The 22534-nt window shown below is 40.3% G+C and overlaps 1 protein-coding gene and 1 pseudogene across 1 annotated transcript; both read left to right on the top strand.

Annotated features, from left to right (window-relative positions):
- Positions 1-397: 397 nt before the first annotated feature.
- LOC116869520 (olfactory receptor 13C7-like) lies at positions 398-1357 on the top strand. The gene has a single exon (XM_032860857.1). It carries the CDS (start codon positions 398-400, stop codon positions 1355-1357), a length of 960 nt encoding a protein of 319 aa, XP_032716748.1.
- A 1833-nt stretch (positions 1358-3190) lies between these two features.
- Positions 3191-4076, top strand: LOC116869519 (annotated as a pseudogene).
- Positions 4077-22534: the final 18458 nt, after the last annotated feature.

Here is a 22534-nt window from a genome sequence, read left to right as displayed (position 1 = left end):
TTAAGTGAAATTTCTATTCATTTACATCAAATACAAAAAATTTACAGCATTTTCCCATGCTCATCAAAAGAGGGGAAAAGCCCTCCTTGACTGAGGATTAGCTCTGCTGGGCTCAGGTCCTGTCTCTATCACCACCTTGCTCAGAAGACTTGGACAGGTCACTTCCCCTTTCTGGGCCTCAATGCAGTATTTGTAAGCCCTCTTCCAGCCCTGACCATTCCCCATCTAAGATCTAAGCACACTCCTACCTACTGTCTCTTTCAGTCATTTATCTCTTATGCACATATGTTGTCCTGTTCTGTAGCACAGAGTGATGGTGTACCAGATGCCTGAGACTTTTCTCAAGAAAGCCTCCTGTGCTGCATTTGTCCTTGGCTGATGACAGAAGGCATAGCACATGGAAAAAGCCAACTGGTCCTCCCCTGTGGCAAGGTTCATAATCCTGGGACTCTCAGACTACCCAAAGCTGGAGAAAATATTCTTTGTGCTCATCCTCCTGATGTACCTGGTCATACTGCTGGGAAATGGGGTCCTCATCCTGGTGACTGTCCTTGACTCCCACCTGCACACATCCATGTACTTCTTCCTGGCGAACCTCTCCTTCCTGGACATCTGCTACACAACCACTGCAGTCCCCCTGATTCTCGACAGCTTCCTGACCCCCAGGAAAACCATCTCCTTCTCAGCCTGTGCCATGCAGATGTTTCTTTCCTTTGCCATGGGAGCCACAGAGTGTGTGCTTCTGGGCATGATGGCATTTGATCGCTATGTGGCCATCTGTAACCCCCTTAGGTATCCCGTGGTCATGAGCAAGGCTACCTATGTCCCCATGGCTGTCAGCTCTTGGGCTATTGGTGGTACGGCTTCTGTAGTACAAACATCTTTGACAATTCAACTGCCTTTCTGTGGAAACAACATCATTAACCACCTTGCCTGTGAGCTATTGGCTGTCCTAAAGTTGGCCTGTACTGACATCTCCATCAATGTAATCAGCATGGTGGTGACCAATGTTGTGTTACTGGGAGTCCCAGTTCTGTTCATCTCCATCTCTTATGTGTTCATCATTGTTACCATCCTGAGGATCCCCTCAGCTGAGGGGAGGAGAAAGGCCTTCTCTACCTGCTCTGCCCACTTCACTGTGGTAGTGATCTTCTATGGGACCTTATTTTTCATGTATGGGAAGCCCAAGTCTAAGGATCCCCTAGGTAATGACAAGGAGGACCTTTCAGACAAGCTCATCCCCCTTTTCTATGGGGTGGTGACCCCCATGCTCAACCCCATCATCTACAGCCTCAGGAACAAGGATGTGAAGGTTGCTGTGAGGAACCTGGTGGCTCAGAAATGTTTCGCCCAGTAATGGAGGGCTGTGTTCCCAACCTATGGAATAAAGGACTTCTGATCATTAGAGCTGCCATCTGAAAGACAAATAACGTGATCCAGAATCCTCTCTTGCCCTTTTGTCCATTTTCAGAGAATGTTTAACTTTTTAGAGTATATATTCTGAGTTTTAGCCATACAACTGAGAGTTTTGACAGATGCCACACAACAGATCTCTAATTGAATACAAAAAGTCATTCTGAACACATGATAAAACCAAGGAGAGAGGAACCAGCCATGAGACTGAGCTTGGTGAATGGCCTGCACTATATGAGCTACATAGTCTGTGCACAGAAGAGAGAGGGCGCTCCCAGCACTGTTGCCATCCCTCTTGGAATCCCCAGGAAGAGTCACAGGAACAAGGAGGAAGTGAGAATTTTCATTTTGGACTGTTTTTGAAAGAGAGTCAGTTTGGCTGAAGTATAAGAAGAGACAAAGACAAGTTCTCCACCTAGAAGGCTTTTGGGTGGGAACAAGCTATTCTGGAACACCCCATTTCTTCTTAGCTATGAGAAAATTGAGGCTATTTTTTCTCAATGCCCTTCACATTATGAAACACCGTTAGGCAGTTAATGGCAAGGAAGAGTATAGAGTTTGAACTTGATGCTCATCACTTACAGCAATTCACACTAGAAAAGCTAGTATTTGATTGGGTAATAACTCACATTCTAGAAAAAAGAAAGATGATACAGATATAGATAGACAGACAGATAGAGGCTAAATATTTGGGGGCTAATATTTGACACGTTTCTTTGTTCCAGGACTTCTCAAAGTCTTTAATATGCCACAGTACACTGTGAATGTCCAAGAGATGTAAACTTGGTAGCATTTCCTGAGCCTCCATAGTTCAGCAGGATAAAAACTGGGAAACTTTTTCTTACCTATGACCTTCGGTGGGTTGCTTAACCTATTTCAGTCTATTTCTTCATATTTTACACCTAGCCCCTTGATTTTACATGAATTACTAATTATAGATAACTGCTTTGTAAATGGTAAGCACAATGGAGCTATTAGATACCAGTTTTGGTCGTATCATGAATGTTGCCCAATGCTGTGTGCCATGTGGAACAGAGTAAGACACCGTCCCTATATAGAGCAATAGACACACAAGGTAAATGAAAGATTCGGAGGTGTTAGCAGGTGAATAGAAGCATTTTTATGGCAAGTTCTATGAAATTCTATGAATATGGCAGACTTATGTAAAAAGAGAATTTAGAAAGTGAATACTTTTTTGAGAACAGATCTTGGAAGTTTTTTATTCAAGTGATATTTACATTTTCTTATATTTATTAGGAATGAATTGCCTAAGGATTAGTGTTTGTTTAATAAAATTTCTGATTCTAATGTTAGTCCTCATACTACTTTCTACTTTGTACCAGTAGGGAATAATCTTTCTCTTGCAAATACACAAATGCCTTCTAGTGGCCATTTAAGCAAACTTCAGACGCTTAGTACAGCCATGCAATATCATTATTAGAAGAGGTTTCAGGGATTTTCTTGTTCAACGCTATGCACAGGATGTATGCTGTTCCTGTCCAATGTCCCTGATCCCAGTCAAATGGCATTAGCTTGCACAACTCCAGTAACAAAGAATTCAGTACTTCCAGAGTCTAGCTTTTTTGTTCAGCCCTTGCAAACTCTTCCTTGATTTATGCTTAATTACACCCTCCAGTAGCTTCTACCTTCACTCCAAATTAGGTTTAGTGCCTCTACGTGAGATGTACCCAATCTCTTTCCTTCTTGTATGTGAAGGTATTCTGGTCTCCTAAATCCCCTGCAGCCCACACAGCCCCAGGCCTTCCTCCCAAGCCAAATGTTCTTTGTGCATATCCTTGTGATCTATTTAGTGCTCCTGCTGGGCAATGGGGTCCTCATCCTGGGGACTGTGTCTACCTCATACCAGCACATGATCATGCACATCTTCCCTGGGAACCCATCCTTCTTATAAATCTGCTACACAAGCTCCTCTGCCCCCCTCATTCTCAATAGCTTCCTAATCTGCTGGAAAACCATCCCATTCTCTGCCTAGGCTGTGCAGATGGTTCTCTCCTTTGCCATGGGAGCCACACAGTGTGTGCTTCTGGGCATGATGGCATTTGATCTCTATCTGGTCATATGTAACCTCCTCAGATACCTAGTAGTGATGAGCAAAGTTGTCTATGTGCCCATTGCTGGTGACTACTGGACAGCTGGAAGCATGACTGCCATGGTACAAACATCTTTAGTGACATGATTACCCTCCTGTGAGGACAACTTCATTAACCACTTTACCTGTGAGATCCTGGCTGTCCTGAAGTTGGTCTGTACTGACATCTTATCAATGTGATTGATCACTATGGCAGTGGCCAATGTGATCTTTCTGGGCAGTCCAGCTCACTACACTTTCATCTCCTATGTGATTATCATTGCTGCCAACCTGAGGATACCCCCAGCTCAGAGAAGGAAAAAGGCCTTTTCTACCTGCTCTGCCTACCTCACATTCATGGTCATCTTCTACAGAACTTTGCTCTTTGTATATGGAAAGCCCAAATCCAAGGACCCCACTGGAGGCAGACAAGCAGGATGTTTCAGACAAGCTCACCTCCCTCTTCGATGGGGTGGTGACCCCTAGGCTCAATCCCATCATCTACAGCCTCGGGAATAAGGATGTGAAGGCTACTGTGAAGAACCTGGTCCTACACAAACACGTCATCCAGTGATGGTGGAGTGGTCTTGATAGATCTCTATTCCCTAGTTTCTCTCACCTGAGGGGATCAGAGGATAAGATAAAGGGCCAATTTTGTCAAAGGTGCATAGGCAAATCTGATTGCACAGAATGCTTTGTGTGAATAAGGAAGCATTTAATGGGACGTTTCTGTCCCATTCTAGAAGCACTTCTACACAAATATATACTATTGTCAAGCCTTATACTCATCTATCCTTGGGATGAAAACTGAGCTACTTGATGTCCAGGGAAAATAACTCTTCAAGTTTTAATTTTAACTTACAAAAAGCTCTAGGCTATAGATCTGTAATTCAATTGCTCCCTGACCTCTTTCTTTGAACATGTTTGGATGGGTCCTTGATTCATATACCTTTCAACATATCCTACTCCATATTAAACAAGAGTAGTATTTATCTCTGTGCTCATTGTTTCTTTCTCCCTATTTTCATATTAACTCCTAAAATTGAATTGTTCTCTTCCTGTGTCTTCAAAATTGACCTCTTTTCCTGTCCTCCACCATGGTCGCCACCAGAAAACCATTCACACCTCGGGGGCACAGAGGAGAGTGCGTAGGTGGTGGCAAAACTGATGTAAGGGTCAAAGACCCATGCCTTTTTCCTTTCCCCTTGTTGAGTATGTTATTCACCCCCTTGCTTCTGTCCCTGGATAGCTGAGACCTCCCAGAGCTCATCAGAGTGATGTGGAAACTGAGATGTATTTAGGAGAATCAAATGAATTCTCTTAACTTCCTGACCTGGCTCGACCATGCATGCAGCCAACTGGTGACCATCAGTTGCTTTTCTGCCAAAGAATACCCAGCCCTACATGTCAGTCAGAGGGAGAGGAAGGTGAGGTACACCAGCAGATATCTAAGAAAATCCCCCATGACTGTTGAGGAATTCCAAGCGACTTCCCAATAGTGAACAATCTAGAAGTCCACTTAAAAGAATGAGCGGAATAGAAAGCCTCAGAGAGCTGACATGAACTTTTATCCCAACAGGGAGGAAATAAACTAGTCATCAAAACAAACAGCCTTTCCTGGAAAGAGTTATTGCAGGAAGATGGTGAGACAGTGAAAAAAAATCTCAGTGGGTTCTGTGTGGAATTTGGGAGGCTATTGGATCAATAAAACAAAAGCCATCGATCAAAGAGAAGCTAGGAGCAGAAAAGGTGACTGGGAGATAAAAATTTGACCTAGGGAAAAAATTGACATTGTCAATTAAATAAAATCCAGGAGAAAGTATTTAAAAGTACACAAAACAATACTAAAACTGAATTTTTAAAATACAAGGAACTTAAGTTTCTCTCTGAGGCTAAGAGGGAAAAAAGAAGAGAGGGAGAGCGAGCAAAAGAGAGAAGTTGGTTATTTAAGAACAGGTAACAAACATAAAATGTACACCATGGGAATCCATTAAGTAACTCAGGAGGAGAAAACAGAATAGATGAAAGACAAATAACAAAGGAGGAGAAAACCATTACACTGAACAGAAATTCTGCATGTTGATTCAAAAATCAATCACCAGATTCTTGGAGAGGAGTCAAGATGGCGGAGAAGTAGCAGCTGAGACTACTTCATTGCGGGAGATCAGCTAGATAGCTTATCTAAAGATTGCAAACACCTACAAATCCAACGGGAGATCGAAGAGAAGAAGAACAGCAATTCTAGAAACAGAAAATCAACCACTTTCTGAAAGGTAGGACTGGCGGAGAAGTGAATCCAAAGGGACGGGAAGATAGACCGCGGGGGGAGGGGCCGGCTCCCGGCAAGCGGCGGAGCCACGGAGCACAAAATCAGGACTTTTAAAAGTCTGTTCCGCTGAGGGACATCGCTCCAGAGGCTTAACCGGGGTGAAGCCCACGCGGGGCCAGTGTGGCCTCAGGTCCCGCAGGGTCACAGAAGGATCGGGGTGTCTGAGTGTCGCAGAGCTTGCAGGTATTAGAACGGGGAAGCCGGCTACAGAGACGGAGCCGAGGAGTGAGCTCACAGCTCGGGCTTACCTTGAACCGGTCACAGGCTCGGTGAGCTCGGAGCGCAGCCGGAGGCCAGGCAGACGGGAGTAATTGGGCGCTGTTCCATGAGGGCGCACTGAGGAGTGGGACCCCGAGCTCTCGGCTCCTCCGGGCCGGAGACTGGGAGGCCGCCATCTTCATTCCCGTCCTCCGGAACTCTACGGAAAGCGCTCAGGGAACAAAAGCTCCCGAAAGCAAACCCGAGCGGATTACTCAGCCCGGCCCCTGGTAAGGGCTGTGCAACTCCGCCTGGGGCAAAGACACTTGAGAATCACTACAACAGGCCCCTCCCCCAGAAGATCAACAAGAAACCCAGCCAGGACCAAGTTCACTTACGAGGAGTGCAGTTTCAATACCAAGGAGAGCAGCGGAATTCCAGAGGAGGAGAAAGCAAAGCACGGAACTCATGGCTTTCTCCCCATGATTCTTTAGCCTTGCAGTTAATTGGATTTTTTTTTTCAATTTTTTTCTCTTCTTCTGCTAAATTTTTTTAAACTTTTACCCTTTTCTTTTTTAACGTTTTTTAACTAGTTTATCTAATATATATATATATTTTCTCCTTTTTATATTTTTTTCATTATTGGTTTTCTTTTATTTGTTTCTTTTTTCTTTTCTCTCTCTTTTTTTTTTTTTCTTTCTGAACCTCTTTTTATCCCCTTCCCCCCCCCCTCACGATTTGGGATCTCTTCTGATTTGGCTAAAGCATATTTTCCTGGGGTTGTTGCCACCCTTTTAGTATTTTACTTACTCCTTCATATACTCTTATCTGGACAAAATGACAAGGCGGAAAAATTCACCACAAAAAAAAGAACAAGAGGCAGTACCAAAGGCTAAGGACCTAATCAATACAGACATTGGTAATATGTCAGATCTAGAGTTCAGAATGACTATTCTCAAGGTTCTAGCCGGGCTCGAAAAAGGCATGGAAGATATTAGAGAAACCCTCTCGGGAGATATAAAAGCCCTTTCTGGAGAAATAAAAGAACTAAAATCTAATCAAGTTGAAATAAAAAAAGCTATTAATGAGGTGCAATCAAAAATGGAGGCTCTCACTGCTAGGATAAATGAGGCAGAAGAAAGAATTAGCGATATAGAAGACCAAATGACAGAGAATAAAGAAGCTGAACAAAAGAGGGACAAACAACTACTGGACCACGAGGGCAGAATTCGAGAGATAAGTGACACCATAAGACGAAACAACATTAGAATAATTGGGATTCCAGAAGAAGAAGAAAGAGAGAGGGGAGCAGAAGGTATATTGGAGAGAATTATTGGAGAGAATTTCCCCAATATGGCAAAGGGAACAAGCATCAAAATCCAGGAGGTTCAGAGAACCCCACTCAAAATCAATAAGAATAGGTCCACACCCCGTCACCTAATAGTCAAATTTACAAGTCTTAGTGACAAAGAGCAAATCCTGAAAGCAGCCCGGGAGAAGAAGTCTGTAACATACAATGGTAAAAATATTAGATTGGCAGCAGACTTATCCACAGAGACCTGGCAGGCCAGAAAGAGCTGGCATGATATATTCAGAGTACTAAACGAGAAAAACATGCAGCCAAGAATACTATATCCAGCTAGACTATCACTGAAAATAGAAGGAGAGATTAAAAGCTTCCAGGACAAACAAAAACTGAAAGAATTTGCAAACACCAAGCCAGCTCTACAGGAAATATTGAAAGGGGTCCTCTAAGCAAAGAGAGAGCCTAAAAGTAGTAGATCAGAAAGGAACAGAAACAATATATAATAACAGTCACCTTACAGGCAATACAATGGCACTAAATTCATATCTCTCAATAGTTACCCTGAATGTGAATGGGCTAAATGCCCCAATCAAAAGACACAGGGTATCAGAATGGATAAAAAAACAAAACCCATCTATATGTTGCCTACAAGAAACTCATTTTAAACCCGAAGACACCTCCAGATTTAAAGTGAGGGGGTGGAAAAGAATTTACCATGCTAATGGACATCAGAAGAAAGCAGGAGTGGCAATCCTTGTATCAGATCAATTAGATTTTAAGCCAAAGACTATAATAAGAGATGAGGAAGGACACTATATCATACTCAAAGGATCTGTCCAACAAGAAGATCTAACAATTGTAAATATCTATGCCCCTAACGTGGGAGCAGCCAACTATATAAACCAATTAATAACAAAATCAAAGAAACACATCGACAATAATACAATAATAGTAGGGGACTTTAACACTCCCCTCACTGAAATGGACAGATCATCCAAGCAAAAGATCAACAAGGAAATAAAGGCCTTAAATGACACACTGGACCAGATGGACATCACAGATATATTCAGAACATTTCATCCCAAAGCAACAGAATACACATTCTTCTCTAGTGCCCATGGAACATTCTCCAGAATAGATCACATCCTCGGTCCTAAATCAGGTCTCAACCGGTATCAAAAGATTGGAATCATTCCCTGGATATTTTCAGACCACAATGCTCTGAAGCTAGAACTCAATCACAAGAGGAAATTTGGAAAGAACCCAAATACACGGAGACTAAACAGCATCCTTCTAAAGAATGAATGGGTCAACCAGGAAATTAAAGAAGAATTGAAAAAATTCATGGAAACAAATGATAATGAAAATACAACAGTTCAAAATCTGTGGGACACAACAAAGGCAGTCCTGAGAGGAAAATATATAGCGGTACAAGCCTTTCTCAAGAAACAAGAAAGGTCTCAGGTACACAACCTAACCCTACACCTAAAGGAGCTGGAGAAAGAACAAGAAAGAAACCCTAAACCCAGCAGGAGAAGAGAAATCATAAAGATCAGAGCAGAAATCAATGAAATAGAAACCAAAAAAACAATAGAACAAATCAACGAAACTAGGAGCTGGTTCTTTGAAAGAATTAATAAGATTGATAAACCCCTGGCCAGACTTATCAAAAAGAAAAGAGAAAGGACCCAAATAAATAAAATCATGAATGAAAGAGGAGAGATCACAACGAACACCAAAGAAATACAGACAATTATAAGAACATATTATGAGCAACTCTATGCCAACAAATTTGACAATCTGGAAGAAATGGATGCATTCCTAGAGACATATAAACTACCACAACTGAACCAGGAAGAAATAGAAAGCCTGAACAGACCCATAACCAGTAAGGAGATTGAAACAGTCATCAAAAATCTCCAAACAAACAAAAGCCCAGGGCCAGATGGCTTCCCGGGGGAATTCTACCAAACATTTAAAGAAGAACTAATTCCTATTCTCCTGAGACTGTTCCAAAAAATAGAAATGGAAGGAAAACTTCCAAACTCATTTTATGAGGCCAGCATCACCTTGATCCCCAAACCAGACAAGGATCCCATCAACAAAGAGAACTACAGACCAATATCCTTGATGACCTCAGATGCAAAAATTCTCACCAAAATACTAGCCAATAGGATTCAACAGTACATTAAAAGGATTGTTCACCACGACCAAGTGGGATTTATTCCAGGGCTGCAAGGTTGGTTCAACATCCACAAATCAATCAATGTGATACAACACATTAATAAAAGAAAAAACAGGAACCATATGATACTCTCAATAGATGCTGAAAAAGCATTTGACAAAGTGCAGCATCCCTTCCTGATCAAAACTCTTCAAAGTGTAGGGATAGAGGGCACATACCTCAATATTATCAAAGCCATCTATGAAAAACCCATCGCAAATATCATTCTCAATGGAGAAAAACTGAAAGCTTTTCCACTCAGGTCAGGAACACGGCAGGGATGTCCGTTATCACCACTGCTATTCAACATAGTACTAGAAGTCCTAGCCTCAGCAATCAGACAACAAAAAGAAGTTAAAGGCATCCAAATCGGCAAAGAAGAAGTCAAACTATCACTCTTCGCAGATGATATGATACTATATGTGGAAAACCCAAAAGACTCCACTCCAAAACTGCTAGAACTTGTACAGGAATTCAGTAATGTGTCAGGATATAAAATTAATGCACAGAAATCAGTCGCATTTCTCTACACCAACAAGACAGAAGAAGAGAAATTAAGGAGTCCATCCCATTTACAATTGCACCCAAAACTATAAGATACCTAGGAATAAACCTAACCAAAGAGACTAAGAATCTATACACAGAAAACTATAAAGTACTCATGAAAGAAATTGAGGAAGACACAAAGAAATGGAAAAATGTTCCATGCTCCTGGATTGGAAGAATAAATATTGTGAAAATGTCTATGCTACCTAAAGCAATCTACACATTTAATGCAATTCCTATCAAAGTACCATCCATTTTCTTCAAAGAAATGGAACAAATAATCCTAAAATTTATATGGAACCAGAAAAGACCTTGAATAGCCAAAGGAATATTGAAAAAGAAAGCCAGAGTTGGTGGCATCACAATTCCGGACTTCAAACTCTATTACAAAGCTGTCATCATCAAGACAGCATGGTACTGGCACAAAAAACAGACACATAGATCAGTGGAACAGAATAGAGAGCCCAGAAATAGACCCTCAACTCTATGGTCAACTAATCTTCGACAAAGCAGGAAAGAATGTCCAATGGAAAAAAGACAGCCTCTTCAATAAATGGTGTTGGGAAAATTAGACAGCCACATGCAGAAAAATGAAATTGGATCATTTCCTTACACCACACACGAAAATAGACTCAAAATGGATGAAGGACCTCAATGTGAGAAAGGAATCCATCAACATCCTTGAGGAGAACACAGGCAGCAACCTCTTTGACCTCAGCCACAGCAACATCTTCCTAGGTACATCGCCAAAGGCAAGGGAAGCAAGGGCAAAAATGAACTATTGGGATTTTATCAAGATCAAAAGCTTTTGCACAGCAAAGGAAACAGTTAACAAAACCAAAAGACAACTGACCGAATGGGAGAAGATATTTGCAAACGACATATCAGATAAAGGGCTAGCGTCCAAAATCTATAAAGAGCTTAGCAAACTCAACACCCAAAGAACAAAGAATCCAATCAAGAAATGGGCAGAAGACATGAACAGACATTTCTGCAAAGAAGACATCCAGATGGCCAACAGACACATGAAAAAGTGCTCCATATCACTTGGCATCAGGGAAATACAAATCAAAACCACAATGAGATATCACCTCACACCAGTCAGAATGGCTAAAATCAACAAGTCCGGAAATGACAGATGCTGGCGAGGATGCGGAGAAAGGGGAACCCTCCTACACTGTTGGTGGGAATGCAAGCTGGTGCAACCACTCTGGAAAACAGCATGGAGGTTCCTCAAAATGTTGAAAATAGAACTAACCTATGACCCAGCAATTGCACTGCTGGATATTTACCCTAAAGATACAAACGTAGTGATCCGAAGGGGCACGTGCACCCGAATGTTTATAGCAGCAATGTCTACAATAGCCAAACTATGGAAAGAACGTAGATGTCCATCAACAGACGAATGGATAAAGAAGATGTGGTATATATATACAATGGAATACTATGCAGCCATCAAAAGAAATGAAATCTTGCCATTTGCGACGACGTGGATGGAACTAGAGGGTATCATGCTTAGCGAAATAAGTCAATCAGAGAAAGACAACTATCATATGATCTCCCTGATATGAGGGAGAGGAGATGCAACATGGGGTGTTAATGTGGTAGGAGAAGAGTAAATGAAACAAGTTGGGATTGGGAGGGAGACAAACCATAAGTGACTCTTAATCTCACAAAACAAACTGAGGGTTGCTGGGCAGAGGGGGGTTGGGGGGGGCGGTTATGGACATTGGGTAGGGTATGTGCTATGGTGAGTGCTGTGAAGTTTGTAAACGTGGAGATTCACAGACCTGTACCCCTGGGGGGAAAAATATATATATATATGTTTATAAAAAATAAAATTATATAAAAAAAATAAATAAAATATGCAAAATTATAAAGATAAAAACAAAAAAAAAATCAATCACCAGGTAAGAATTGTACCAAAAGACCTACCTATGAACAGTCGATCCAAAGATAAATTGTGATTCTCATATATGCCAAAAGAATTCTATAGAGTTTTCCACAGCAAAAAAACTGTACTTCCCAGCAAGGATCAAGAATCTGGCTGCCGCTGGCCTGCTTCCCTGCTGCCCTAAATGTAGATGCAAGTGGAACAAGGCTGACAGAGTGCTGAGGGAAAGGGGCTGAGAATCTGAATTCTACACACCCTGACCATTGCACCAATATGACACTTGAAAAGACATTGTTGGCACATGCAAACACAGACAGTACACACCCCTATAATGTCTTACTCAAAAAGATTTTGTTTATAAAGTTCTCCCAACAAATAGTTAAAAATAAATAATGAAAGGACTGGGATCTATACAATATGTAAGACACAGTAGAGGATGGTTAAATATCTGAAGACTGACAAAGTCTTGCATGGGTGGGTGGTGGGGGTTGGGTGAGCCTAGTTGGGGGTATTAAGGAGGGCACGTATTTCATGGAGCACTGGGTGTGGTGCATAAATAGTGGATCTTGGAACACTGAAAAAATAAAATTAAATTTTAAAAAAGTCTAATGAACACTTGATACCAAATGTGCAAAGACAATATATGAAAAAATTTTTAGGAAATGCATCGAGGTAAACAGTGACAACAAAGCAATGGTGTAACTCTAGTTACAATTCTAGATGACTTTATTAAGCTGAGAATTTTAGAAAAAGATGTATAGTTATATCCCATTGAAGGTTTCATCTTATGAAGGATGTGGCGGGAAAGGGTATCTTATAATATATGAGTATAATGCATTGATACTAAAATAACAAAAGTATTAATGTGCTTGTTGAGGGGTGCCTGGGGGTTCAGTCAGTTAGCAGATGCCTTTGGCTCAGGTCATCATCCCATGGTCCTGAGATGGAGCCAAGTTTCCAGCTCCCTGCTCAATAGCTCAACTTAGAGTTTGCTTCTCCCTCTCCCTCTTCCCCAACACTGCTTGTCCTCTCTCTCTCATGCTGTCTCTCTCAGATAAATGAAAACTTGAAAATAATATATGCTCATGGAAATCTTAAGAGAAATACCAGTAGACAAGTATTAGCATGAAGACGTTTGAAAGAATAAGAGGACGATGAATGAGCAAAGAAACTTGATCAAATGAAAAAGTCTTACACTGAACCTGAATAGATTTAAATCATTGCATATTAAATTCATGATACACAGTACCCAGTTTTGTAAGGAGATTCAAGATTTCTAACATTAGGATAGATTAAGAGATCTATTGAAACCATTTTATTAATAGATTCAAGAGGAAAAATAATCTTATCAACAGATGTTGACAAGTCACTTGATAAAACTTAACATTGATTTCTGACTTTTTAAAAGTAGCACACTTCAATAGTGGGAACTACCCCTAACATGAAAGAAAGTATCAGAACATCAGCAAGCAGCATGTCTATGACTTGGATGAAGTCACCAGCTTTCAATGTCTCCATCATTTTGCAGTCTAGCTAATTAGATGAGATGAGGAAAACAAGGAACACAAATATTGAAAATAAGGAAGAACCAGAAATGTTGTTTAACTGAAGAAATTTTACTCACATGCCAAAACTACAAGAAATAATAACACAATATATGAGAGAGGTTGTATATAACTCACTGCAGTTAGAAAAGTTCTATAATGCCTATAGAAAATATATAAGAAGTATGAAAGGCCTATGTGAATATCATATATTTACAATGACCATATATTAACAGGAGAAGTCATGAGACATTTTCATTTTGAAGAAGCAAAAGTCCAGAATATAAGCCTCAGGACATTTAACTATCCTCCAAGTGCCCTCATTCAAAGCCTTCTCCCTCTTGCCAGCAGGTGGGAAGAGCCATTCTCCACCCACTTTCCCATCCTTAGAGCAACCCCAACTATTAGTTGGGAGGGACGGTCCAAGCCCTGAGGCAAACATGAACGCTCCCTGATCTAAAGGTCTCAGAAGCAAAGAAAACCAGCCTTCAACTCAGTCCATGCTTTTGGAGGTAACCAAAGAGTCTAGAACAGACCACTGACAAATGGAGGCTTTCACAACTCCGCTTATATGCTGATTACTTCCCGCCTCATTACGACTCATAACCATTTATCTCACGTTAGGATGACCCCTAAAATCTTCAAGAGATTACAGCCTCCAGTGAATGTGTTTACTGACATGACCAAATCAAACATCCCAGATGGTTACAGACAACAGATGATGAAAGTAATTACCCAAATAGGTGAAATCAGAGCATTTCAAACAAGACCTAGTCATGATCAAAACAAAGCAAAAACAAAACAAAACAAAACAAAACTTTCAGCATTGAACTGGAGGTCCCAGACAGGGCAGTAGGGCAAGAAAAGAGAGAAGCCTATCAATTTTGAAAGAAGATGAAAGTTGTCATTATTCACTGGTGTTATTATTGCCTACTATATACAAAATCTAAATAACTTTGAGATACTTTACAAATATTGAAAAGAGTGTTCCTCAACACTAAATCAATGTACAAAAAAAATCTATTGCATTTCCACATTCCAGTAACAGGTTATGAAATATTTTAAAACATATGAGGAAAGATAAATGTACATATTTATATATTTAAATATAAGCATTTGTGTTTAGATATTTAAGTATAAATTTTAGTGAGGGGCGGCAAGACGGCAGAGAACTAGGAGGTGCTGTTTCATCCGGTCCCTTAAAGTGAGCTGATTACCTACCAAAGAACTCTGATCACCCATGAAATCATCCTGAGATTAGAATAATACATTGCTGGATCTCTACGTGGGCAGAAGACACCAGTGGACAGGTAAAGCAGAGTGGGAACATTGGACTGTTATCAGAAGATAAACAGAAGGGGGAGGGAGCCACCAGAAGCGATCCACTGGAAAGCAATACCCCAATACGAGAGTGCACTGTGATTAGGGACCAGCATTAACTTGGAGTCTGCTTGAAAGCACTCAAAAAGAGCAAAAGATCTTAAGGGGAAATTGGTGGAATTGAGCAGTTAGGGACAGGGACTTAAGCCCATGAACCCAGGATGGCCACTGCTGGCACGGAACCAGAGAGTGCAGCGTCAGAAGCCAGGTCTTGGTCCCTGAGCTGCAGGTGTGTCTGATAGTGTCTGGGTGGCGGTGCCCGTGAGGGAGTCTGGTGTGGACGCCAGCTGGCACTCTCTAGAACCATAGCCTTTTGTACTCTGCACATGCGCTGTGTGACCAGGGCCTGTGTCATGCTCTACACCCTCCCCTGAGAGAGGTCCATGCAGGCACTAGCTGGTGTTCTCCAGGACCGGGAAATTCTGAACACTCCCAGCTGGGGCCACCATGAAAATCTCAGTACACTATCCCTGCTTGGGACCTCTCTGGTGGTCTGGACCTGCCCAGACAGCTGCAGCTAGTATTTCTGGTGGTTTGGGGTACAAGCGGGAGTTCCTGTCACCCCAGAGACCGTGACTGTGGATGTGATCTGCCAGTGGCAGAGGGAGAATTTATGTGCTCTGGAGCACCCAGAGAGGAACAGACTGAGGCTTCTCTCTGAGATGGAGGTCTGGGTGCAGTTTGCTTTCCTCTAAATCTCCAAAGAACTGCCAAAAGCTGCCAAGGGGGTAAAAAACAAACAAACAAACAAAAAACCTCCAGAGAACAAAAGCCTGAAAATCCGGTTTCCTCAGAGCCCAGTCCGTTGATGGGGGTAGGAGGACTCAACTCTAGCAAGACTCCCTGAAAAACCACGTGGCAGGCCCCTCCCCCAGCCAAACAACAACAACAACAACAACAACAACAAACCACCCAAAACAAAACAAAAAACAAGAGGACAACCACCACTACTTCATAGATACAACTTCTATTTTTAATTCGTTCCCACTATTCTGGTTCTTTTCATTTTTTAATATAACTTTTTAACCTATTTACCATCACAATGAGATGTTCAGTACATCAAATTCCATAATAACCTTTTAACCTGAACTTTTTTTGATACATATACCTGTGTTTTTCTTTTGCTTTTCTTTTTATTTTTTTAATATTGATATAGAGATAAGCTTCAAGGTAATCCCCTTTCCCCAACAAATGCTACCCCTATATGTAAACCAGTTTTATTATTTTTTTTATTTTTTTATTTTTTTTAGATTATTTATTTATTTATTTATTTATTTATTTATTTATTTATTTGGCAGACGGAGATCACAAATAGGCAGAGAAGCAGGCAGAGAGAGAGGAGGAAGAAGGCTCCCCACGGAGCAGAGAGCCTGATGTGGGGCTCAATCCCAGGACCCTGGGATCATGACCTGAGCCGAAGGCAGAGGCTTTAACCCACTGAGCCACCCAGGCGCCACTGTAAACCAGTTTTAATCCCCATTTATCTCAGGAAAGTTGAGTCCTTTACAAAGATATCAAGATACATCCAGGAAGAATCAAAATAGACTTCTTCGCCCACTGAGAATTTATAACCACCCTCCCATATTTTTCTTCTGTCAGTGTTTCTGTATATTCGTTTTTGTTCTGGTAGTATATAAATCTTATGCTTGGGGTTCTTTTTGGCTGGGTTCGTTCTTTCTTTCATTCTGTCTTTCTTTCTTTTTCATGTTATCTAGTTTGTCAGTCTTTTTGTTTGTCTGTTTTTGTTTGTATACTTTATAAATCTTACCTTTGGGGCCCATTCGGGCTGGGCCTTCTCTTTTATTTTTTCCTCCCCCCCCCTTTCCTTTTTTCTTTCTTTTTGGTGGGGACTCTCAGTTGTTCAGAAGCATTCCAGAGTGCACCTTGCCTGCACCATGGTTAATACATTCAGCTACACATCTGTTCAGACATCTCTCACCAAAATGACTAGAAGGAGGAATGCTCAACAGAGGAAAAATTCAGAGACTGGGCCCTCTTCATCAGAGCTATTGGACATGGACATAAACAGTATGTTGGAAAGGGAATTCAGGCTAACAATTATCCAGGTAATAGCTAGGTTGGAGAAAGCCTTTGATGACAAAATGGAATTGATTAGGGCAGAAGTGAAAGCCACCAGGGATGATGTTAACAATGCTCTCAATGATTTCCAATCTAATCTAAATTCTCTAAAAGCTAGGGTAACTGAGGCAGAAGATAAAATTAGTGATCTGGAGGACAAACTGATAGAGAAAAGGGATCAGGAGGAAGCCTGGAACAAACAGCATAGAAGCCATGAAAACAGAATTAGGGAAATAAATGACTCCATGAAATGTTCCAGTGTCAGAATTATTGGAATCCGTGATGGGGAGGAGAAAGAAAGAAGACTAGAGGATATAGGTGAATAAATTCTCCATGAAAAATTTCCCAATCTGGTGCATGGAACTAGCGTTCATGTACTAGAGACAGAAAGGTCTCCCCCCAAGATCATAGAATCTAGAAAGACCTCGAGACACCTGATTGTGAAAATGATGAATCATAATTTTAGACAGGAGCTCTTGAAAGCAGCTAGGGGGAAGAGATTCCTTACATACAGAGGAAAGCCCATCGGAATAACATCAGACCTGTCCACAGAAATCTGGCAAGCCAGAAAGGGCTGGCAAGATGTATTCAGGGCACTAAATGAGAAGAACATGCAGCCAAGAATACTTTATCCAGCAAGACTAACATTCAAAATGGATGGAGAGATAAAGAGCTTCCAACACCAGCAAGGTTTAAAAGATTATGTGACCACCAAGCCAGCACTGCAAGAATATTAAGGGGGTTCTATAAAGGAGGAAAAACCCAAGAATATCATTGAACAGAAATATATGGAGACAATCTATAGAAACAAAGACTTCACAGGTAATGTCAATAAAAAACGTATCTCTCAATAATCACTCTCAACATGAATGGCCTAAATGTGCCCATAAAACGGCACAGGGTTGCAGATTGGATAAAACAACAGGACCCATCCATATGTTGTCTACAAGAGACCTATTTTGAACCTAAGGATACCTCCAGACTGAAAGTGAAGGGATGGAGAAGCATCTTTCATGCCAGTGGGCCTCAAAAGAAGACTGAGGTAGTTCTTAAAAAAAAATTAAAAAAAAAAAAAAGACTGAGGTAGTGATTCTCTTATCCGATAAATTAGATTTTAAACTAAAGACTGTAGTCAGAGATACAGGACACTACATAGTTCTTAAAGTGACTATCCACCAAGAAGATCTAACAATTGTAAATATTTATGCCCCCAATATGGGAGACACCAATTACATAAGAAAACTGTTAATCAAGATAAAGAGTCATATTGATATGAATACATTAATAGTAGGAGATCTTTTTTTTTAATCTTTTTTTAATTTATTTTCAGCATAACAGTATTCATTGTTTTTGTACCACACCCAGTGCTCCATGCAATCCGTGCCCTCTCTAATACCCACCACCTGGTTCCCCCAACCCCCACCCCCCACCTCTTCAAACCCTTCAGATTGTTTTTCAGAGTCCATCGTCTCTCATGGTTCACCTCCCCTTCCAATTTCCCTCAACTCCCTTCTCCTCTCTAACTCCCCTTGTCCTCCATGCTATTTGTTATGCTCCACAAATAAGTGAAACCATATGATAATTGACTCTCTCTGCTTGACTTATTTCACTCAGCATAATCTCTTCCAGTACCATCCACGTTGCTACAAAAGTTGGGTATTCATCCTTTCTGATGGAGGCATAATACTCCATAGTGTATTTCTTATCCATTAGTCCATTGAAGGGCATCTTGGTTCTTTCCGCAGTTTGGCAACCGTGGCCATTGCTGCTATAAACATTGGGGTACAGATGGCCCTTCTTTTCACTACATCTGTATCTTTGGGGTAAATACCCAGTAGTGCAATTGCAGGGTCATAGGGAAGCTCTATTTTTAATTTCTTGAGGAATCTCCACACTGTTCTCCAAAGTGGCTGCACCAACTTGCATTCCCACCAACAGTGTAAGAGGGTTCCCCTTTCTCCACATCCCCTCCAACACATGTGTTTTCCTGTCTTGCTAATTTTGGCCATTCTAACTGGTGTAAGGTGATATCTCAATGTGGTTTTAATTTGAATCTCCCTGATGGCTAGTGATGATGAACATTTTGTCATGTGTCTGATAGCCATTTGTATGTCTTCATTGGAGAAGTGTCTCTTCATATCTTCTGCCCATTTTTTAATATATTTAAAAGTACACAAAATACTTAAAACTGAATTTTTAAAATAAAAAGAACTTAAGTTTCTCTCTGAGGCTGAGAGGGAAAAAAGAAGAGAGAGAGAGAGCAAGAGACAGAAGTTGGTTATTTAAGAACAGGTAAGAGTCATAAAAGGTATACCACGGGAATCCATTAAGTAATTCAGGAGGAGAAAACAGAACAGATGAAAGACAAGTAACAAAGGAGGAGAAAAACATTTCACCAAACAGAAATTCTGCATGTTGGTTCATAAAATGTTCATCAATCACCAGGCAAGAATTGTACCAAAAGACCTACCTATGAACAGTCAATGCAAAGATAAGTTGTGATTCTCATATATGCCAAAAGAATTCTATAGAGTTTTCCACAGTACAAAACTGTATTTCCCAACAAGGATCAAGAATCTGGCTGCCGCTGGCCTGCTTCCCTGCTGCCCTAAATGTAGATGCAAGTGGAACAAGGCTGATGGAAAGGGGCTGAGAATCCGAATTCTACGCACCCTGACCATTGCACCAATATGACACTTGAAAAGACATTGTTGGATCGTGCAAATCCAGAAGCACACACCCCTATAATGCCTTACTCAAAAAGATTTTGTTTATAAAGTTTTCCCAACAAATAGTTTAAAGTAAATAATGGAAGGACTGGGACATATACAGCATGTAAGTAGACAATGGTTAAATGTCTAAAGACTGACAAAGTCTTGGAGGGGTGGGTGTTCGGGGGTTGGGTGAGCCTGGTGAGGGGTATTAAGGAGAGCACATATTTCATAGAGCACTGGGTATAGTACATAAACATTGGATCTTGGAACACAGAAAAAATAAAATTAAATTTCAAAAAAATCTAATGAACACTTGATACCAAATGTGCAAAGACAAATATATGAAGAAATTATGAGGAAATGCATCGAGGTAAACAGTGACAACAAAGCAATGGTGTAACTCTAGGTACAATTCTAGATGACTTTATTAAGCTCAGAAATTTAGAAAAAGATGTATAGTTATATCCCATTGAAGGTCTCATCTTAAGAAGGATGTGGTAGGAAAGGGAATCTTATAATACATGAGTATAATGCATTGATACTAAAAAACAAAAGTATTAATGTGCTTGTTGAGGGGTGCCTGGGGGTTCAGTCAGTTAGCAGATGCCTTTGGCTCAGGTCATCATCCCATGGTCCTGAGATGGAGCCAAGTTTCTGGCTCCCTGCTCAACAGCTCAACTCAGAGTTTGCTTCTCCCTCTCCCTCTGCCCCAACTCTGTTTGTCGTCTTTCTCTCAGAAAAATGAAATCTTGAAAAAAATATATGCTTGTGGAAGTCTTAAGAGAAATACCAGTAGGCAAGTATTAGCCTGAAGACGTTTGAAAGAATAAGAGGACGATGAATGACCAAAGAAACTTGATCAAATCAAAGTCATACACTGAACCTGAATAGATTTAAATCATTGAATATTAAATACATGATACATAGTACCCAGTTTTGTAAGGGGCTTCAAGGTTTCTGACATTAGTATAGATTAGGAGATCTATTGCAATCATTTTATTAATAGATTCAAGAGGAAAAATAATCTTATCCACAGATGTTGAAAAGTCACTTGATAAAACTTAACATTGATTTCTGACTTTTTAAAAGTAGCACACTTCGGGAGGGCATGTGCTATGGTCAGTGCTGTGAAGTATGTAAACCTGGCAATTCACAGACCTGTACCCTTGGGGCTAATAATACAATACACGTTTATTAAAAAATTAAAAATTATTAAAAATAAATAGATATATAAATAAAATCAACAAGCTTTAAAATGTTTAAAAAAAGTGGCACACTTCAATAGAGGAAACTGCCCCTGACATGAAATAAAGTATCAGAACATCAGCAAGCAGCATGTCTACGACTTGGATGAGGTCACCAGCTTTCAATGTCTACATCACTTTGCAGTCTAGCTAATTAGATGAGATGAGGAAAACAAGGAACATAAATATTGAAAAGAAGGAAAAACCACAAATGCTTTTTAACTGAAAAAATATACTCAAATGCCAAAACTACAAGAAATAATAAGACAGTACATGAGAGAGGCTGTATATAATTCACTGCAGTTAGAAAAGTTTTATAATACCTGTAGAAAATATATAAGAAGTATGAGAGGCCTATGTGAATATCATATATTTACAATGACCATATATTAACAGGAGAAGTCATGAGACATTTTCATTTTGAAGAAGCAAAAGTCCAGAATATAAGCCTCAGGACATTTAACTATCCTCCAAGTGCCCTCATTCAAAGCCTTCTCTCTCTTGCCAGCAGGTGGGAAGAGCCATTCTCCACCCACTTTCCCATCCTTAGAGCAACCCCAACTATTAGTTGGGAGGGACGGTCCAAGCCCTGAGGCAAACATGAACGCTCCCTGATCTAAAGGTCTCAGAAGCAAAGAAAACCAGCCTTCAACTCAGTCCATGCTTTTGGAGGTAAACAAAGAGTCTAGAACAGACCACTGACAAATGGAGGCTTTCACAGCTCTGTTTATGTGCTGATTACTTTCCGCCTCATTACAACTCATAACCATTTATCTCACGTTAGGATGATCCCTAAAATCTTCAAGAGATTACAGCCTCCAATGAAAGTGTTTACTGACATAACCAAATGGAACATCCCACGTGGTCACAGACAACAGATGATGAAAGTAATTACCCAAATAGGTGAAATCAGAGCATTTCAAACAAGACCTAGTCATGATCAAAACAAAACAAAACAAAACAAAACTTTCAGCATTGAACTGGAGGTCCCAGACAGGGCAGTAGGGCAAGAAAAGAGACAATCAATTTTGAAGGAAGATGAAAGTTGTCATTATTCACTGGTGTTATTATTGCCTACTATATACAAAATCTAAATAACTTTGAGATACATTACAAATATTGAAAAGAGTGTTCCTCAACACTAAATCAATGTACAAAAAAAATCTATTGCATTTCCACATTCCAGCAACAGGTTATGAAATATTTTAAAACATATGAAGAAAGATAAATGTACCTATTTATATATATAAATATAAGCATGCATGTTTAGGTATTTAAATACAAATTTTAATATAGAATTATATATAATATAAACTTTAACATATATTTTAATATATATTAGTTCTCCTCAAATATTATTCATTTATAGATTCGATGTAATGCAAATTTTTAAACCACCAAAATCATTATTCTACAATTTTAGAAGTTGGCTCCATAATGTATAGAGAAGAACAAAGGACTAAAAACAGCCCAGACACATTTGAAGATGTACTGGGTGGGAATAAAGGGACATCCTCTACGTCCTCTAAGATATCAAAGTATACTATAAAGCAATATTGATTGGGGCAGCATAA

Source organism: Lontra canadensis, unplaced genomic scaffold (genome assembly GCF_010015895.1).
Source record: "Lontra canadensis isolate GAN:19392208 unplaced genomic scaffold, GSC_riverotter_1.0 scaffold19, whole genome shotgun sequence".
Taxonomy (NCBI): Eukaryota; Metazoa; Chordata; class Mammalia; order Carnivora; family Mustelidae; genus Lontra; species Lontra canadensis.
The sequence above is the reverse complement of the archived record's forward strand: the minus strand, read 5'-3'. Positions and strand labels throughout refer to the sequence as shown.